The 15757-nt window shown below is 42.2% G+C and overlaps 1 protein-coding gene across 1 annotated transcript in view; it reads right to left on the reverse strand.

The window, feature by feature from the left end:
• Window positions 1-15757, reverse strand: part of col16a1 (collagen, type XVI, alpha 1) — a 71640-nt gene that overhangs the window by 10026 nt on the left and 45857 nt on the right. The window contains exons 37-51 of the mRNA XM_061255940.1: window positions 14898-14966; window positions 14117-14170; window positions 12921-12947; window positions 12313-12369; window positions 11245-11292; window positions 10483-10554; window positions 8694-8747; window positions 6194-6223; window positions 5987-6109; window positions 5628-5654; window positions 4690-4770; window positions 4224-4268; window positions 3255-3299; window positions 788-841; window positions 265-318 (exon numbers count right to left, since the gene is read on the reverse strand). Of these exons, the coding sequence (XP_061111924.1) occupies window positions 265-318; window positions 788-841; window positions 3255-3299; window positions 4224-4268; window positions 4690-4770; window positions 5628-5654; window positions 5987-6109; window positions 6194-6223; window positions 8694-8747; window positions 10483-10554; window positions 11245-11292; window positions 12313-12369; window positions 12921-12947; window positions 14117-14170; window positions 14898-14966 (840 nt within the window). The remainder of the gene's footprint in view (window positions 1-264; window positions 319-787; window positions 842-3254; window positions 3300-4223; window positions 4269-4689; window positions 4771-5627; window positions 5655-5986; window positions 6110-6193; window positions 6224-8693; window positions 8748-10482; window positions 10555-11244; window positions 11293-12312; window positions 12370-12920; window positions 12948-14116; window positions 14171-14897; window positions 14967-15757) is intronic.

Genomic DNA, 15757 nt, shown 5'->3' on the forward strand with positions numbered 1-15757 from the left:
CCTTTAATATCTAATATTTCTTGTGTCTTCTATTGTTGTTTTTATTGTTGTTGTAATTAATGTTTTTATATTGCACTGTGGTTTCCAGGGGTACTGCATTTTGTTATTTTCCTCTACTTGTAATGAGAAGAATGACAATAAACTTGAACTTGAACCCTCTTCATCCAAATCTTAGAAAACACTGACAATCAGTCAGTGAAGGAGGCTGAATTCAAACTGTGTATCAAATGGTGCAGAAGTAAACAGAAAGTGGCAGGTACTCACAAGAAGTCCAGGGGGTCCCATGGATCCGGGGTACCCAGGTGTTCCTGGAGGACCCTGGGAAAGAAATATGGAGGAGTGAGAGTTTGACGAATCACAGACAAAATGAGGAACAGAAGGAAAATATAAACAGGGTGACTATAAATCATATCAATCAATAATTGTTAATTCCTTTCTACATGAAATTGACTATTTCACTAGGAGATGCACTGCGCGTAACAATGTTTACAGTGCTGCTGGTGTCGCTGGTGTGAATATGGTGTCATTACACAAAATGATAATGAATGGACGCTTTATTGACTCAGATTTAATTATAAAAAATCATGGATCAAAACATCATTTGCTTATAAATTCACCAAATTATAAGCAAATATGGCAGCGATAATTTGCAGTGAATGAAATTAATAGAAAGCCCTCAGCGTAGGATAATAAACAATCTGTCGTGACAATGTTAAAAGACCCACTAACAGGGGTTTCTGGCTGCAGCAGCAGACGGGGCAGTTAAGGATGGATGAACACAACTCACATTTTCCCCCTTCAATCCTGGTGGCCCAGGCTGCCCCCTCTCCCCCTGTTGACCCTAGAGAGAGAGGGGGAAAGAGAGAGAGAGGGAAGGGGAGAAAGAGTGAGAGAGAGAAAGAGAGAGAGAGCAGGAGGTGTGGGGATATTAATGTTGCCTGGTGAATCAACAGCGCGATCACTCATCTGGTCTGTATCTGATTCCCTATTACCTTGTTATTCCTGAGCAGCTCTGTGGTGTTCGTCTCCAGACTGTTTTGAGTTTGATTGGGATTGTGCTGCGGATATTATCTCTCGAGTGTGAAAAGGTGAGAAAGCAATGCACCCCGGAGTAAGCCCATCGCTGTTCTATTGTTTAGCAGAGAACGATTACGCCACATAGACACTTTCTGGTAATTGACTTCCTTGGTGAGGAGGATTTTAAGGTAAACTATTGATTCCCCATCCCCTCGTCCATATTCACAGTAAATAAAGACCGGATACAATAACAGATAATGCCTCTATCGTCTTGGGATGAAAAAACACTACAATCGGCTATTCGATATAAATGATTAAAATAACACCACACGCTGTGAATCTAAACACAAACTCAATGCAATTAGTATCTTTCCCTGTAAAAATCGATTAGATTATTAAATATCGCTTCATCATAATCCTTGCATTTACGAGCTATCTTCATGAAATCAATATGTCTCCATTTAAGGTTGTTTATAAAATACACACTAATTAAATAAGAGAAGTCAACATACCATTTGTTAATTGGAAATCACAAATAACCTACACCCACATTTCAACAAGAAAGCAATACTCACTGAAAGTTTTTGTTGGAAACTAACACAAATAATAATTTAACAACCTTGTAAATACCTTTGATTAATGTGTATAGTAAGACCATTGTCTGGGAGTCACTTTAAAATATACATCGCGCTTAAAATCGATCTAAAGCTCCAATTAGAAAGTAATATAAAGAGACAATATTTAGATTAGATTAGATTCAACTTTATTGTAAACGCATCCTCTGCATTTAACCCATCCTATTTACCGAGGACCAGTGAGCAGCCATAGTACAGCACCCGGGGACCAACTCCAGTTCTGAGGCCAGTGCCTTGGTGAAGGGCAACAGCAGGAGTACACCAAAGGGCAATTTGGACTCACCAATGAACCTAACCCGCATGTATCGGAGTACCCAGAGAAGAACATGCAATTTCCACACAGAATGGTCCAGGCAGGGCTCAAACCCAGGACCCTCCTGAGGCAATGGTACTACCCATGAACTAACACTTTTTCATAATGCTTCCAGAAATACCCGGAATATATTACAGCTCACAGACTTACACAAAGACAAATAAAGCACAGCCATGGCAGCCCCCCCCCCCCCCCCAAAAAAAAAACAAAAAAAAAAACACACACTTCTAATAATTATGGGTAACAGACCGGCTACTGGGTTACTTATGAAAATTATTGACACTGTTATTGAACCCTTTCATGCATGATTGGCACTGATTCTCTCAGTATATGAGTTTATTGACTGCAGCAATGCTTCAGATGGGTTGTATATCTTGGTAATTATCGGATCAATGCTAAATTTCAGCTGAGAAGACTCAGTTGATCTGACATTCCTGTGCAGTGATTCTATTAGGCTATGGAAAATTAAACAAAACAAAACAAAACATATATATATATATATATATACATAAGCAGTGATATTCAAAAGGAGCGAACAAGAACAATGCTGTGCATCAAACTTAAACTGCGGCCAATTTCAAAATAATCCATACAGAGTCGTTGTGAATTTATTATTGGATCAGAATCTGCTGAAACTGTGAATTAATGCCAGCAAGGTAGATTTTGTCTGCGCAGCAAATTAAACATTCTCTGTCACTTTGATAAATGCAAAGGAATAATATAATTGGTTGGCAAATGGATTCATTTCTTGCCGTGAAAGGTTTTTCATTAAAGGGGCCAGTAAGACAGAGATTGCAGAGACAAGGTTCTGCCTTTCGTAATGTGTCTAACTGGCAAGTCGGAAAAATAATAATACAATTTTCAGAAAAATATGAAACCTCAATGTTTCAGAGCGAGACAAGGGCATTCTGCCGGTTAAGGCTTCTGGTTAAGGTTTATGTGCATACAACCTGTAAAGTCCTGAAATACAATTGCCTGCCAGATTTTTGCAGGATTATCACCATTGGAAAATCTTCAACAATGCTATGTGAAGGTCGCCTATTAGCTCTCAGGCACTGATTCCATCATACTTTTTGATCCATCAAACTGCAGCGGTAAAGGAGCTTGGCTTACACCCAGATGGCAGACAATGGCAATACTGCATATTAATATTCATATACATACTGTATATCCAGTACATGCCACACTATGAAATAATACTGTATAGCAGATATGTATGGATATGTTTCTGGTATGTCAACTAATAATGCCATACTAATATAATTTAGCATTATTAATTGGAGACTTACAGCTAATCCAGGTGGGCCTGCAGGGCCTGGAAATCCTGGAGGACCCTGTAAAACGAAGCAGGGAGTGTGATGGACAACCCAAGAAATCACAGATACCAGCAGGCAAAATATCAATAACCAAACAACATACAGGAACTGCCTGCATTTTCCCTTTCCTATGTAAAGGCTTGAGAATGGGAACATAATAAAACAAGGCAGCCACCTGTACAAAACAATATAAATTACGATTGTACACAGCATAGCACACATGCAAGTATTTTTGGAGGGACTCAATAAATCACATTGAGAAGTTAATAAGCCCGTAAGCTCCTCTTGAAATTGTACATCAACATAAATCACATCAAGCATCAGAGAGTACTATAGTTCTGAATCATTACACTAGAGGGCTCTATGGCTTCACTCAGAGTGCGTTTTTCCTCCGCAGTCCCTCTACTGATCCATGCTAATTGAAAACACTGATCATGGCGAGAAACAGGCCACGTATTCACATTCAAACAAACCAACTCATCAACCACCCTGGTGTAAAATCCAGCTATGACCAGCGTGAAATTACCACCTATCAGCTGTTTCAAAACATAGCTTGAGTTGATCAAACCATGTTGAGTATGGAGCTGGTCTGAACTGGTCAACCAGCTACCAGCTGTTTCAAAACCTAGCTTGAGTGGTTATTTTCAGCAGGGCAACTATGCAGACAAGTATGGTGAAGCAGAGAGTCTAACCTGTGGTCAACTTCAGCAACTCATTTGCATTTGCACAAAACACAATGGTGTACAGCACCATGCAGTTGGCATTGAGTACTGAAGACAGGAATATAGATCTGGGGTAGATAGGAACTGAACATTTCAAGGCCTCAACAATAATTATGCGATGCAAAATACTATATCCTGTGGTTATTTGATTTGAAGGTCTGTAAAAACACAACCCTATTTAAGAATACCCAAAAGTGTGGAAGATGTTTGAACAACTTACTATGTTCCCAGGAGGGCCAGCGAATCCCCTTTGACCTGGAGGACCCTAGAGCAAAGAACACATTATACTTCCTGTTAGAGAGGAGGTGGAGCTACCAGCAGGATTACAGCCAATCACAGTTAGATAAGTGAGATAAAGCACTGTTCTACTGGCTACTGCATAAACTCTAGAGAATTGTGTAAATTACAATTAATTAGAGTTATTTAGCTAAGGCTAAATATGTGTAGTTAAAAATATGTAGACCCTCAAAGGAAAACAAGACCAAATTGGCAACACCACTGGATTTCACTGCTTCCATGTGCAAAATGACATTCAGATGGCAAAACATCTAAAAAGAAACCAGATCTCTCCAAAGGCCAGAGGCTACAGAGATGTAAGAAGACCCGTCAAGGCCTGGTCATGTCAAGGACACACATATGCCCAGCATATTCCCAATGGCTGTTTTCTCAAGCTTTCCACCACTCACCTGCTCGCCTTTGAGTCCTGCTTCGCCTGGGGTCCCTGGTAGCCCTGGTATACCATGTCCAGTACTGGCACTGTCAGCACTCTAAAAGGCAGGGGTTACAAGGATATATAGCATTATTGCATTAATGTCGAGGCAGCAGGTAGCAGGCGGCCATTACAACAATTCAAACAACAGGAAAGACCGGCATGGTGCCAACAAACAAAGTAGCTTCAAAGTTAGTGAATGCATCACAGTTTAAGAGCTGAAAGTCAAAGCACAAAAATGAAACACTGCCCAAAATTCCCCTGACCGTGGACAGCCTTCAGGGATTTGAACTACAGAATACACTCAGGAGCGATAAACAACATGGGGCTGTGGACCACTTCCTCTGCCTTTTTAAAATTGTGAACATCCTGCAACAGTGCTCTGGAAAAATCATTTGAATCACAATGAGCTTTGGTCTTGGAATGTTCTACAAAAACACTTCAAGTGAGAATTACTTTTAATGTCTGCTTATGACTTATTATGCCTTTGAAAAGCATACAGTATTACAGCAAAGCATGCTTTTAATATGCAAATATTAAATTATGTTCCACTCTCTTTTCATGTTCTTTAATGTTTCTTTTTATGTTTTTTTATTGCAGAGTTAATAGGGTACTAGCTCTGACACTGCAGTCTGTTGTATATGAAAGCTGAATCTGTGCCATTTCTGTACTCAAGGCACGCTCTGTTGTGGAGAAGAGGTTTTGAGCCTTGGTGAATAAAAGATGTTGGTGGTTCGGTCAGGTTGGTGGGAAGTTGGTGGGAAGACATGAAACCTGCCGAGAGCCTGGTGTGCAAAAACCAGGGGTGTTCGGCTCTGAGTGACATCACTACAGATCAAACAGCCTTCCCCTCATCCGCAGAGCACTTCAGAGGAAGTCCGCTCCGTCTCCGCCGAACTGCGTAGGTTCACTCACCTCCTGCTTGTTCAGCCTCTGGAAGCACTGCAAGAGCACAGAACCCCGTAAATTTAACGCACATTAAATCCGTGTAACCACATCCCTGCTATTGTAACGGCTCACTCGTCTAATGGAACCCTGAGGTATCGTTCGCTGCTGCAACTGAAACCCAATCCTCTCCTCGCAAAATGTTCTGATCTTTCAAATGTCCTTCCTCAAGCCTGAGCCATAAACACTTCATCCACATCCAGCCCCCCTTCACCATTTACCCCCCTCTCTTCCCACACCATTAACCCCACACTGTTAACCCTCCCCCCAAACCCTACCCGTCACATGACTCTCCCTACACTCCTGCTCCAAATCCCCAATCTTCTTACCTTCTCACAGCCCCCACTGCTGGTTCCTGCCCCAGGTGTGCCCTGCTCTCCCTTCTCGCCCTTGACGCCTGTATTGCCGGGAACGCCTGGGAGACCCTTTGAGCAGTCCCCACAGATAACCTCCTGCAGGTGAAGAAAAACATGTTTCAGAGACGTAGAGGAATGCTGCATTAATACGGCTCTCCTGCGTCTTTTCGAAGGGCTCACCTTTTCATCTTCCTGAAGTGGACGGGGCATCTGTTGGGTGGGGGGGGGAAGGGGAAGAGAGTCAGTGTGGATTGGGAAGAAAGAGGAAAACACACTCACTGCTTCATACTTACTGCAAAAGCTTTGACTTCCTTGGTGGAACTAGCCTCACACAGATAAACTAGATTAATTCTCAACAGTAAACATCACACAAATTCTGGGACCCAGGAAATATAGTTTAACAGGCTGCGCTAACACAATTTGTATTTTATTCCTGCATCAAGAAAGCAAACTAAACACTGTATTTCACTGATGTTAATAATAATGGTCAGTCAAATAAGTGAATAAAGACGAGAAAAGACTTTAAAGTGAGTGAATGCTTTTTTTATTCCAGCCTTTACCCTGCCATCTACAAATAGACTAAATAAGCCACATTGATCACCCAGGGAATAAATGGCAAGAGAAAAGTGTGTTTAAAGTAAAGCCTCTTTTTGCAGGGTGAACTACAAACAACATGTCCGGATGTCAAATACTGCTGGAATAGAGGGGACCCATGAGGAGGTTTGAAGCACCATTAAATAAATATTATAAACAAATCAAAACATACCTTAACTCAAAACGGTGTTTCGGGATGTTTAAACAATGTTTTGAGCAAACTATCTTCACTTGCATACGTAATTAAATAGTGCAATCAGTCCTTGGTTATCTGCATGCAAGTACAGCATGATGAGGAAGAATTGCATTTCATTTCAGGATGCTAATGCTAATCATGTTTTGTCCTACTGCATATTAATGTATCTGTCCCAGCGTCTCATTAAGCTTTCTTCAGCCTTACAGGGAACTTCACAGAGGAGGCAGAAATTCCTCTCCAAATCTCAACTTTCAACCAGGTGACTACAGCTTTGGTTAACTGCACTTATTGGCTGAGACATTGGGCACCCAATCATTTGGTCTGAGAGAGTCTGTAAATCAATTGGTTGGAAAGGACAGAACACTTCCTTGGTATGACAGGGTCAGCGAACACACACTCTCTTTTGACACTCACTCTTAATGGCTAAAAGGCACAGTTGGCGAATGCCCTTATTGATTGAGATGGACATAAATGTGTGCCCCTACTTGTTGACAGGCTTGAATTGACAGAGATAAACACTGAGTGCCTATTCCCCTTGGATGAGTTCAAACTAAAACAGGACTGGCTGACACAGATATGGAGGGTTTGGCTGAAAGGATTTGATACTTTGATGATGCAGGCTGAACATGGTGTTTGGAAACAGGGAACACAGAAACATGCTCTCACGCAGACACACACACACATACACAGACCTGTGTGCACACACACACCAAACAATGAATGCGGTGAGCAGCTCTCCAAGTACCAAGGTATTCTATAACATCTAGTTCTCAGTAGACAGCAAAAGATTTAAGTTGCAAGACCATTCACTTAGAGAAAACCTATGCATTTTAAGTCGGGTGAATTTCAATCTGGTGAAATACACAATATATATATATATATATATATATATATATATATATATATATATATATATATATATTGTTTCCATTATTGAATATCATATTGAATATCATATCATACTGTATATATATATATATATATATATTTTTGTCATGGGAGAAACATAACTTCTGCTTATCTGTTTGTACTAAACAACCAGAGGAACTCTCAAAGGGAATGGTCTCTACGTCTCTATGTAGAATCATCAGTTTAAATTTAACTCTACAGTATTTAGTACATTTCTGATTTTACATTGAAAAAGCTTATTTTACATAAAAACTGTTTTCATAAACATCTGCTACTTTTGTAATACATATTTGGCTATAATTTCAGAATTAGTTTGAGATATTAAGCTATGAAGCTACTTAAAGTAACATGCTCTGAGGGTTGTATCCACTGACATATAGCAGATGCAGTGGTTGTTTGTTGTTGCAGAGGAGCTAGTCTGCTGACGTTGGGAGTGGAGCACTAGGGCCTATGAATGTGTTGGAGTGCTTACTGTACTGAACAGCTGGGCCAACTTTCCGCTTCAGGAAAAGCTCCTGTTCAGAACCTTGCAGGCCTAGGCAGTTCGCCAAGGATGGAAAACAACATAGGGCACTCAGAGACGAGCCACACAGATCGTTTGCCAAAGTGCCGCCTTAAACTCGAAAGCTAATGGATCTTGTTCTGCGCGCTGTTAAATAAAAACGATCTAAAAGCGAATCAGAAGACATATTACAGACACTTATGGCTTTCCACGAAACGCACTCGCCGCTTTTAAGAGATTACGCCTGATAGCGAGTGCTCAAACGTTCATTTGAAATGCGCTCGCTCGTCTTTACGCAGCTGGAGATAAGAGGCGTACATTTTCATGGGGTTCCCTCTTAGGATGCGGAAAGTTTAACCAACAGCCACCATTTTCCAAACTTGCTCCACTCCTAACACAGACTCCCGGCTGACTCCCGTCTCGCTTCACCGTCCGATCGGAAAGCTGCACCGCTCCACTAACTATCACTGGTTACTTACTAAGTTCCCGGGCAGACCCGGTTTCCCTGGTACGCCATCATTGCCAGGGAGGCCCTGAAAGAAGGAACTGAGGTTGAATTGGTTTATCCTGCAAGTCCAGCCTATGTACAGCCTTCTCCGATTGGGATGGGGGTGAAGACTGCCCTATTTTGTGTCTCTCCTGGTATTTGTTGGGGATTTTGAAAGCTTTTATTCTTAGGGTTACTTTATGTTTTAAATCTGCTTCTATTATAATTCAATATGAACACAATACCAGGTTAAAGATATCAGACAGTGCTCATTGTGCAAGAAGCACTACTATAGAACAGCTCACCTTTTGCTTTTTTTTCCATTTTGTTCAAATTATTGCAAATTGATATTCTCATTTTACAGTAATATTGATTCAATAATCGCCATGTCTTACTTCAAATCCAAATAATGTACTGCAAGTTACCTCATTATGTTGACCTCCTATATGGTTGTGAGGCTGCGACAGTATAGTACATTATATGAATACTGAAGAGAATGCAGGCTCCAAGCTTAGGAGGTGGTTTTTTTTTTTTTCAGAGTGCACTGCATCTTTGCAACAGCGAGCTCTGTCTGTTCTTTAAAGACAGAAATATCAGAGTCTTTCCCCCAACATGGAGCCTCATGATACTCTAAATTCTCTAGGGGCAATATTTTACACTGGGTTTTATGATCTCAACTGAGAGCTTTCATTTCATGCCTTACTTTTTTTTGTTGTGAAAAAACAAAAAACATCTTAATATGTATTTTCTCCTTGTGTCACAGCAATGAATAATCTCAGACTAAATTCAAAACAGTGTGTTAAGATTCCTTTTTTCCAAAGTCCATAAATATTTTATGTTCGGGTTTTGTTTAGGCCTTTTTTTAGTGAAGGAACACAGTGATGTGAAGGGCTCATACAAGAGTAAACTGCTGCAGTTTCAGAAAACCACAGCACTGGAAAATGGTTGCATCATATGTAATGGTAACATTCGGACAGGAATTGCACTGCCTGTCGACAACTTCCATTCCTGATGACCAAAACAAGACGTAAAACCGGGGTGAAAATTTCAGAATAGGAACACAAATGAGAACTCTGGAGGTGGAGGCGGTTATCTCAAGGGGGATTTTCGAGCGAAGCTTCAGTCTGAATTAGCACCAGGTGTGACAGCCTGGTCGAGAAAGATACCAACTGCCGGAAAATTCCATGAAATGGGGCAGTCCCCTGAAATGTGTCTGTTCACAGCAACGTTTACCTTCATGTTCCCGCCTTCCCATCACTGAGTCCTTCTGGCATATTCTACACTCCCAAGAGCGCCCCACACGGGTTAGTGCCATTTTGTAAGCAGCGGTATTATTTTAAAAGATCCCCATTAATTGATGAAATCAGCAAACCTGCCATTACACTGCAAGCTACTTAAAACAATCGATATATATATTGTTTTGTATATGTTCTTTTTTTGAGGCTACATTTGGTTTTCTTTTTGTAGGCGGTATTATGTGTTACATATGAAGATATAATTGACATGCTACATATTATTTTGAGAATATTACTTGATAGTACGTTTAGTTTGGCTTCAGTGAGAACCGACTGCTGCCCATGCAGACACAACAAGAAGCTGGAGAATGGCGGGGTGAGGGAGAAAAAGGGAAGGAGGGATGGTGCAAGGCAAGCCAAAAGAGGAGAAGAGAGAATGGGAGCAGAAGGACCAATGGGGGTTGACAGTCTCCGAGCCCTTTTAATTGAGGGAAGCATAGGTATGGCCCAGCCCCCAGTGCCGCGCCCAGCCAGAGCAGGACTTACCTGCGGTCCTGTCACCCCTGTGGACCCCTGGGGCCCTGGTGGGCCTGGGGGTCCTGGAGGTCCAGGGGGGCCCTGAAAGAGAAACAGTAAACAGTCAGGCAGAAGGACTGCATATCACTACAACTCAGTGATAACTTCAATAGCCAGCCGATTAGCAGTCCATATTGTCGGTTTGAGTGTACGTGCATTTTGTGTTCCAGTTGGCAGTAGGAACTATAAGGCACTGTGCATATTGTTATGCAAGATAAATTGCCTTTGATGACACTCTGTCATGAATATTTCATATTGCCACTGCAAATTAGCACACTTTTAGCAAGCTGCGTTGAATAACTTCGGGAAATATTAATGCGTCAACAAAAAACAAGAGAGGTCACAGATGAAAGGTCAAAATGTATAATCTTGCTATAATGGTCTTTGGTAAAACAAAACTTGGTAATTTAGACACCTGTTAGAATGAGATGAAGAAAAGAAGAGTCAGTGAGACCATAATAAACAATCACAGAGAAAACAGATGGGCAAACTTGTACAGGTACAGAATAGTTATTGGAAGGTAAATTATTTCCAGTAGTTTCAGCATTCATTCATTTTATAGCCTACACATTTAACTCAAATGGCACTCAGAAATACACACTCAGATACAAGAGCAGGCAGTTGCAGAGCTGAGGGAAAAGAGTAAAAAAGAGAAAAAATCAAGCGAGAGAGACCAAAAAATTGGAAAACACAAAAGGGGGAGAGACAGATACAAGTTTGCTGAAGTCAGACCTGTGGACCAGGCTGCCATGAGGAAATGCCAACAGTTCCTGGAGCTCCCTGAAAGGGGAGAGCAATCAACTTCAGAGCAATCAATCGCACACCTTTGAGCGTCGAGTGAGAGGGATAGCAGCTGTGCAACCTGGAATACATACTAAGCCCTCTGCAGTCGAAGAGCCCAGAAGATAAAGCCAAAGCCTCTAAGGAAAGCCCCTCAATCCCACAAGATGCCCTGGGGAGGGAATGCACACCTCCAGGCTAACACACACAATTCCCCCCAATGTTGCATGTTTGTTGCAGAAACGTTATAGAATCGTTGAAAGCCGCACGTCACGCTGTTGTTGGCTTTGTCTGTGGTTAGGGGTGGTTAGGGAACAAGCCTCGCTAAACCCTCTCTGGAGGAATGGCTCTTACAGCTCCAAGATGAGCAAAGTTTATCCTTCACTCGGAATTCTGCTGGCGCCTATCCAAGTCACAGAATTTCACTGATTTGTGTGTACTGCAGGTGTGTACCCATATACACTCACCAAGCACTTTATTAGGTATTTATTAGACTTATTTTTTAGACTTCTATTGCTGTAGCCTATCCACTTAAGGGTTATGATGTGTTGTGTGTTCAGAGGTGCTCTCCTACATACCACTGTTGTAATGTGTTACTGTCACCATCCTGTCAGCTTTGACCATTCTGGCCATTCTCCTCTGACCTCTCATTAACATGGCATTTCGGTGCGCAGAACTGCTGCTCACTGGATAGTTTTTTGTTCTTTTAGTTTTTTGCACCGTTCTTTTCAAACTGTAGAGACTAGTGTGCATGAAAATCCCAGGAGATCAGCAGTTTCTGAGATGCTCAAACCACCCTGTCTGCCACCAACAATCATTCCACGGTCAAAGTGTCTTCGATCACATTATTACAGGTGTAATAAAGCAAAAATATTCCTAATAAAGTGCTTGTGAGTGTATGTGAGTATTGTACTGTGTGTACATAAATGTGTGTTAGTGAGGGTTTGTGTGTGTGCGTGGGTGTGTGTCTGAGAGAGACAGAGACTCTGCAGCAGATTGTACAGCTTATGTAAAACTCACAGGTCCTCCAGTTCCAGTGAAGGGCGTAGCCGGACAACTACACTCCCCTGGGTCACCCTGCGAAATCACAGAAATATCATGAAGTCACTTCATGCCGTCATGCTAAACCCTCAAAACTGACAACATTCGCCTGAGGGAATGTAGCTCATTCACTGCAAAACTGCAGACATGTACAATGTTTGCCAAGGGCAAAATGATGCACAAAAAGCTTAGAGAGGCCAATTTTCTATAAGTGTAATGCAGACGAGAACCTCCAGGAAAAGTCTACACAGTGCATCAGTGGGATTCTAAGAGCACTTCATCATACTTAATGAGCATTTACACCACTAGCTATTACGCTCTGTTTACCCCCAACTTCCACTTGTGCACGGCTAAATTAGCCAAAGAGAGAATTACTCAGATATTCAGCACTTCAGAGCCCAAAACTCTCTCACGGAGAAGTTTAAAGCTGACAGGCAGAGGTACACAAACCAATTTATAGGCCTTCCTCTTCCTCTTAAGGCCGTTATAACTCCGGCACTTCACTGTCAAACCGCTCCCCGCCATCTGTTCCCCCCCCACTTTTAAACTCCTCTGTGCCTCTTCTTCCCTTTAGAGGGCAGGCTTACCTTGTCCCCCTTGGTGCCAGTGGGTCCCTGAAACACAGAAGACATGCTTGGTGAGCATCGTGGCGTCGGCGAGGATATGGAAACTGGCTGCTGTGCCCGGGAGGAGAGGAGATGAGACGAGAGCAGACAGCGTTCTGCCATTTTGGATCTAGATGGGGTTTCGTTAGAGAGCACCTCACTTCCTAAATCGTTTCTGGGGTCTTCCGTAGGCTCCTCCAACAAAGAGGGGCGCCTAATTTCAGGGGAAACATGCTGGATGTTGCCTTCTTGGCCAAAATGTGATGTTCTGATTTTTCTTTTACATCTTCAGTTGGTTTACCATGTTAATGCTACTGACAATACTGTCAGAATATTGCACATCGGTATTGGATAATGAGTATTTGACAAATCTGGGGGGCAGAGTCAACAAGCTTGCTTTTCAGGAGGTTAAAACGGTGGCATGCTGTCAGGAGGTCAAAATTTGCCTTGGCCAAATCCGGTCATTAGACTAATCGGGCTCTGTCGATCTGTAGCTCCCAGTATCAGCATAGATGGAGATAGTGTTATTTCATTAACGGTCAATTGATGAAAGAAAGCCCAAAATGGAGAATACGCTCAGGATAATCATTATCTTCCAGCAATCCCCGACAGAGTCATTAAAGCAGGGTGCAAAAGCCTCCGCTTCAAACAGTAATCAGGCTTTGTTCATGTGGGTCTGTGTTTCTACGTTTATTTCATTAACAGCCCGTCGATGAAAAGGGAACAGGGTGGAATCTGCTGAAGGTGGGCTGAAGATGGGCTGTTCGGCTGCCTTCACCAGAGTGAGCGCACTGTTGATCATGAATCGGACACTAGCGTCACCACAGAAAGGCACGCTCACTAAGTCACAAGGACACTTTGAGTGATTAAGGTTTCTTTTTGCACAAAATTATATGCTGGAGTAGTTCAATTAGTCATTCAGCATCGTCATTTTCCCTCTTTGTGTCTTTGTTCAGTGAAAGAGTAATGATTTTTAAAGGAAACTGAAAGTTCTTGATTTAAGAAAGATTAAGCCGGGGAAAGTGTCACAATGGATGTTCTGACTGACAATCAATCCGTCGTCTATGAGCTGCTGGCTCAGTCTGCATTGTAGGCCTCTGAGAGGACAGTGGAGAGAGGGAGGAGGATAGAAGAAGAGGAGGAGAAAACAGGAACAGGAAGTGACCATGTTCACTCACAGGATGCCCGTCCTCGCCTGGAATCCCGTGCCGTCCAGGGGCGCCGTCCTTCCCCTACAAAACCCGGGAAGCGTATAGCAACGGTGAGGAACACTTAGCAACACATCCCAAACCACAGTGAAAAGCTCTCGATTTAAAGTGTTGAGCTTGAGTCATTTACACACGACTCAAAAGCTCAATCACCATCTGTATGCGTGAGTTTGGGTATACAGCTGTGAACTGTGGGCTTGTCAACCCATGGATTCGATTTTATGTACTATAAAAAATACTACAGTTTTACAATCTATTCCAGTTTGATGTGGACTGGACTGATTGGGATCAAATTCATCTGTAGTTTTTCATTGATCTTCTTTGTGGCAATGGTTGGGCCACATCAGCTGTGGAAAATCTATAATAGTGCAGCAGGTTTTGTTTAAAAAAAAAAAAAGTTTTTATTGGGGACCAAACACAGCTGGACAGGAATCATATGAGGAATGGAACCGGTGACTTCAGGTGAATTTAAATGAATATTTTCAAATTTCACACAGAAATGTAATTTAAAGATCACTCTGCCCCAGCTTTTCATTTTTCAAAGTCTAGAGGCCTGGGTAAGTGTGGATTTGGGCCATAGTATAATTAATATTATCTGACGTGCAACGGTATTGGCATGCATTCTATTAACAAACACAACACTGTGCTGGACCCCTAGGCGCACACTCAGTCACACACTGTTTTAAACAAAAATATGCAGACACAATCAATGCCTACAATAAACCCATACACAAACACAGCCTGCACATACCGGGGCCCCTGGCACTCCTTCCACTGCGGGCCCCTGTGGCCCCGGAGGGCCCCTCTCCCCTGTAGAGCCCTGTGCAGACATAGAGGACACGATGAGAAGAGTCATGCAGATTAAGATAAAATAATGAATAAATGAATTGGAATGAGATGATAAGATGAACAATGAGGTACCAGCCAATTTGGCACATTTTCAGTCATTACTTTCCCAGTGTTTTACAAAAGCATGAGACTATGATGACTATGAGACAAGCGTGAGAATATGCACAATAATTCCTCCATACAACCCTCATTTTGAATCAGTAGTTGTGCTAAATGAGCCAACACTGTTAGCAACTCCAGTGCAAGGCACACTGTACCTGAAGCCTGTTACACTTTAACAGCCGACAGGCCACACAGTACAGTGCTCGAGGGAGAAACACTCTCTCTCTTTCTCTCTCTTTCTCTCTGTCTCTCTCTCTCGACAGCTGGTAGCCTGAGGTGTCCTGACAGGAAGTGGTATGGAACTAGTTCAATGTCAACCTGAGAAACTTTGACCATTAAAAGTCCCCCCGTCCCGACTCTGGAAGGACAAGCCCGGGTATGTCCAACCGCACCAGACTGGGATTATGACACAGAAATTATGACACATTATAACTGCAGAGGCTGTGCTGCTGGTGAACGCCTTCACATGCTGAGTCACCTGAATCTTTATTCACACAACTAAGCTAAAATGTAAAACCTGCAACCTTTTAACACCACAATAAAGTACAATTTCATACTAAAACACAAAAAAGTGAAAAGTTCGTTTTTAATTCACCTGCCGTCTTCTCTGACGTTCACGTTTTTGCATTTTACAATGTCTACCTCATTTTTAAAACATAA

This window comes from Conger conger, chromosome 9 (assembly GCF_963514075.1).
Source record: "Conger conger chromosome 9, fConCon1.1, whole genome shotgun sequence".
Lineage (NCBI taxonomy): Eukaryota > Metazoa > Chordata > Actinopteri > Anguilliformes > Congridae > Conger > Conger conger.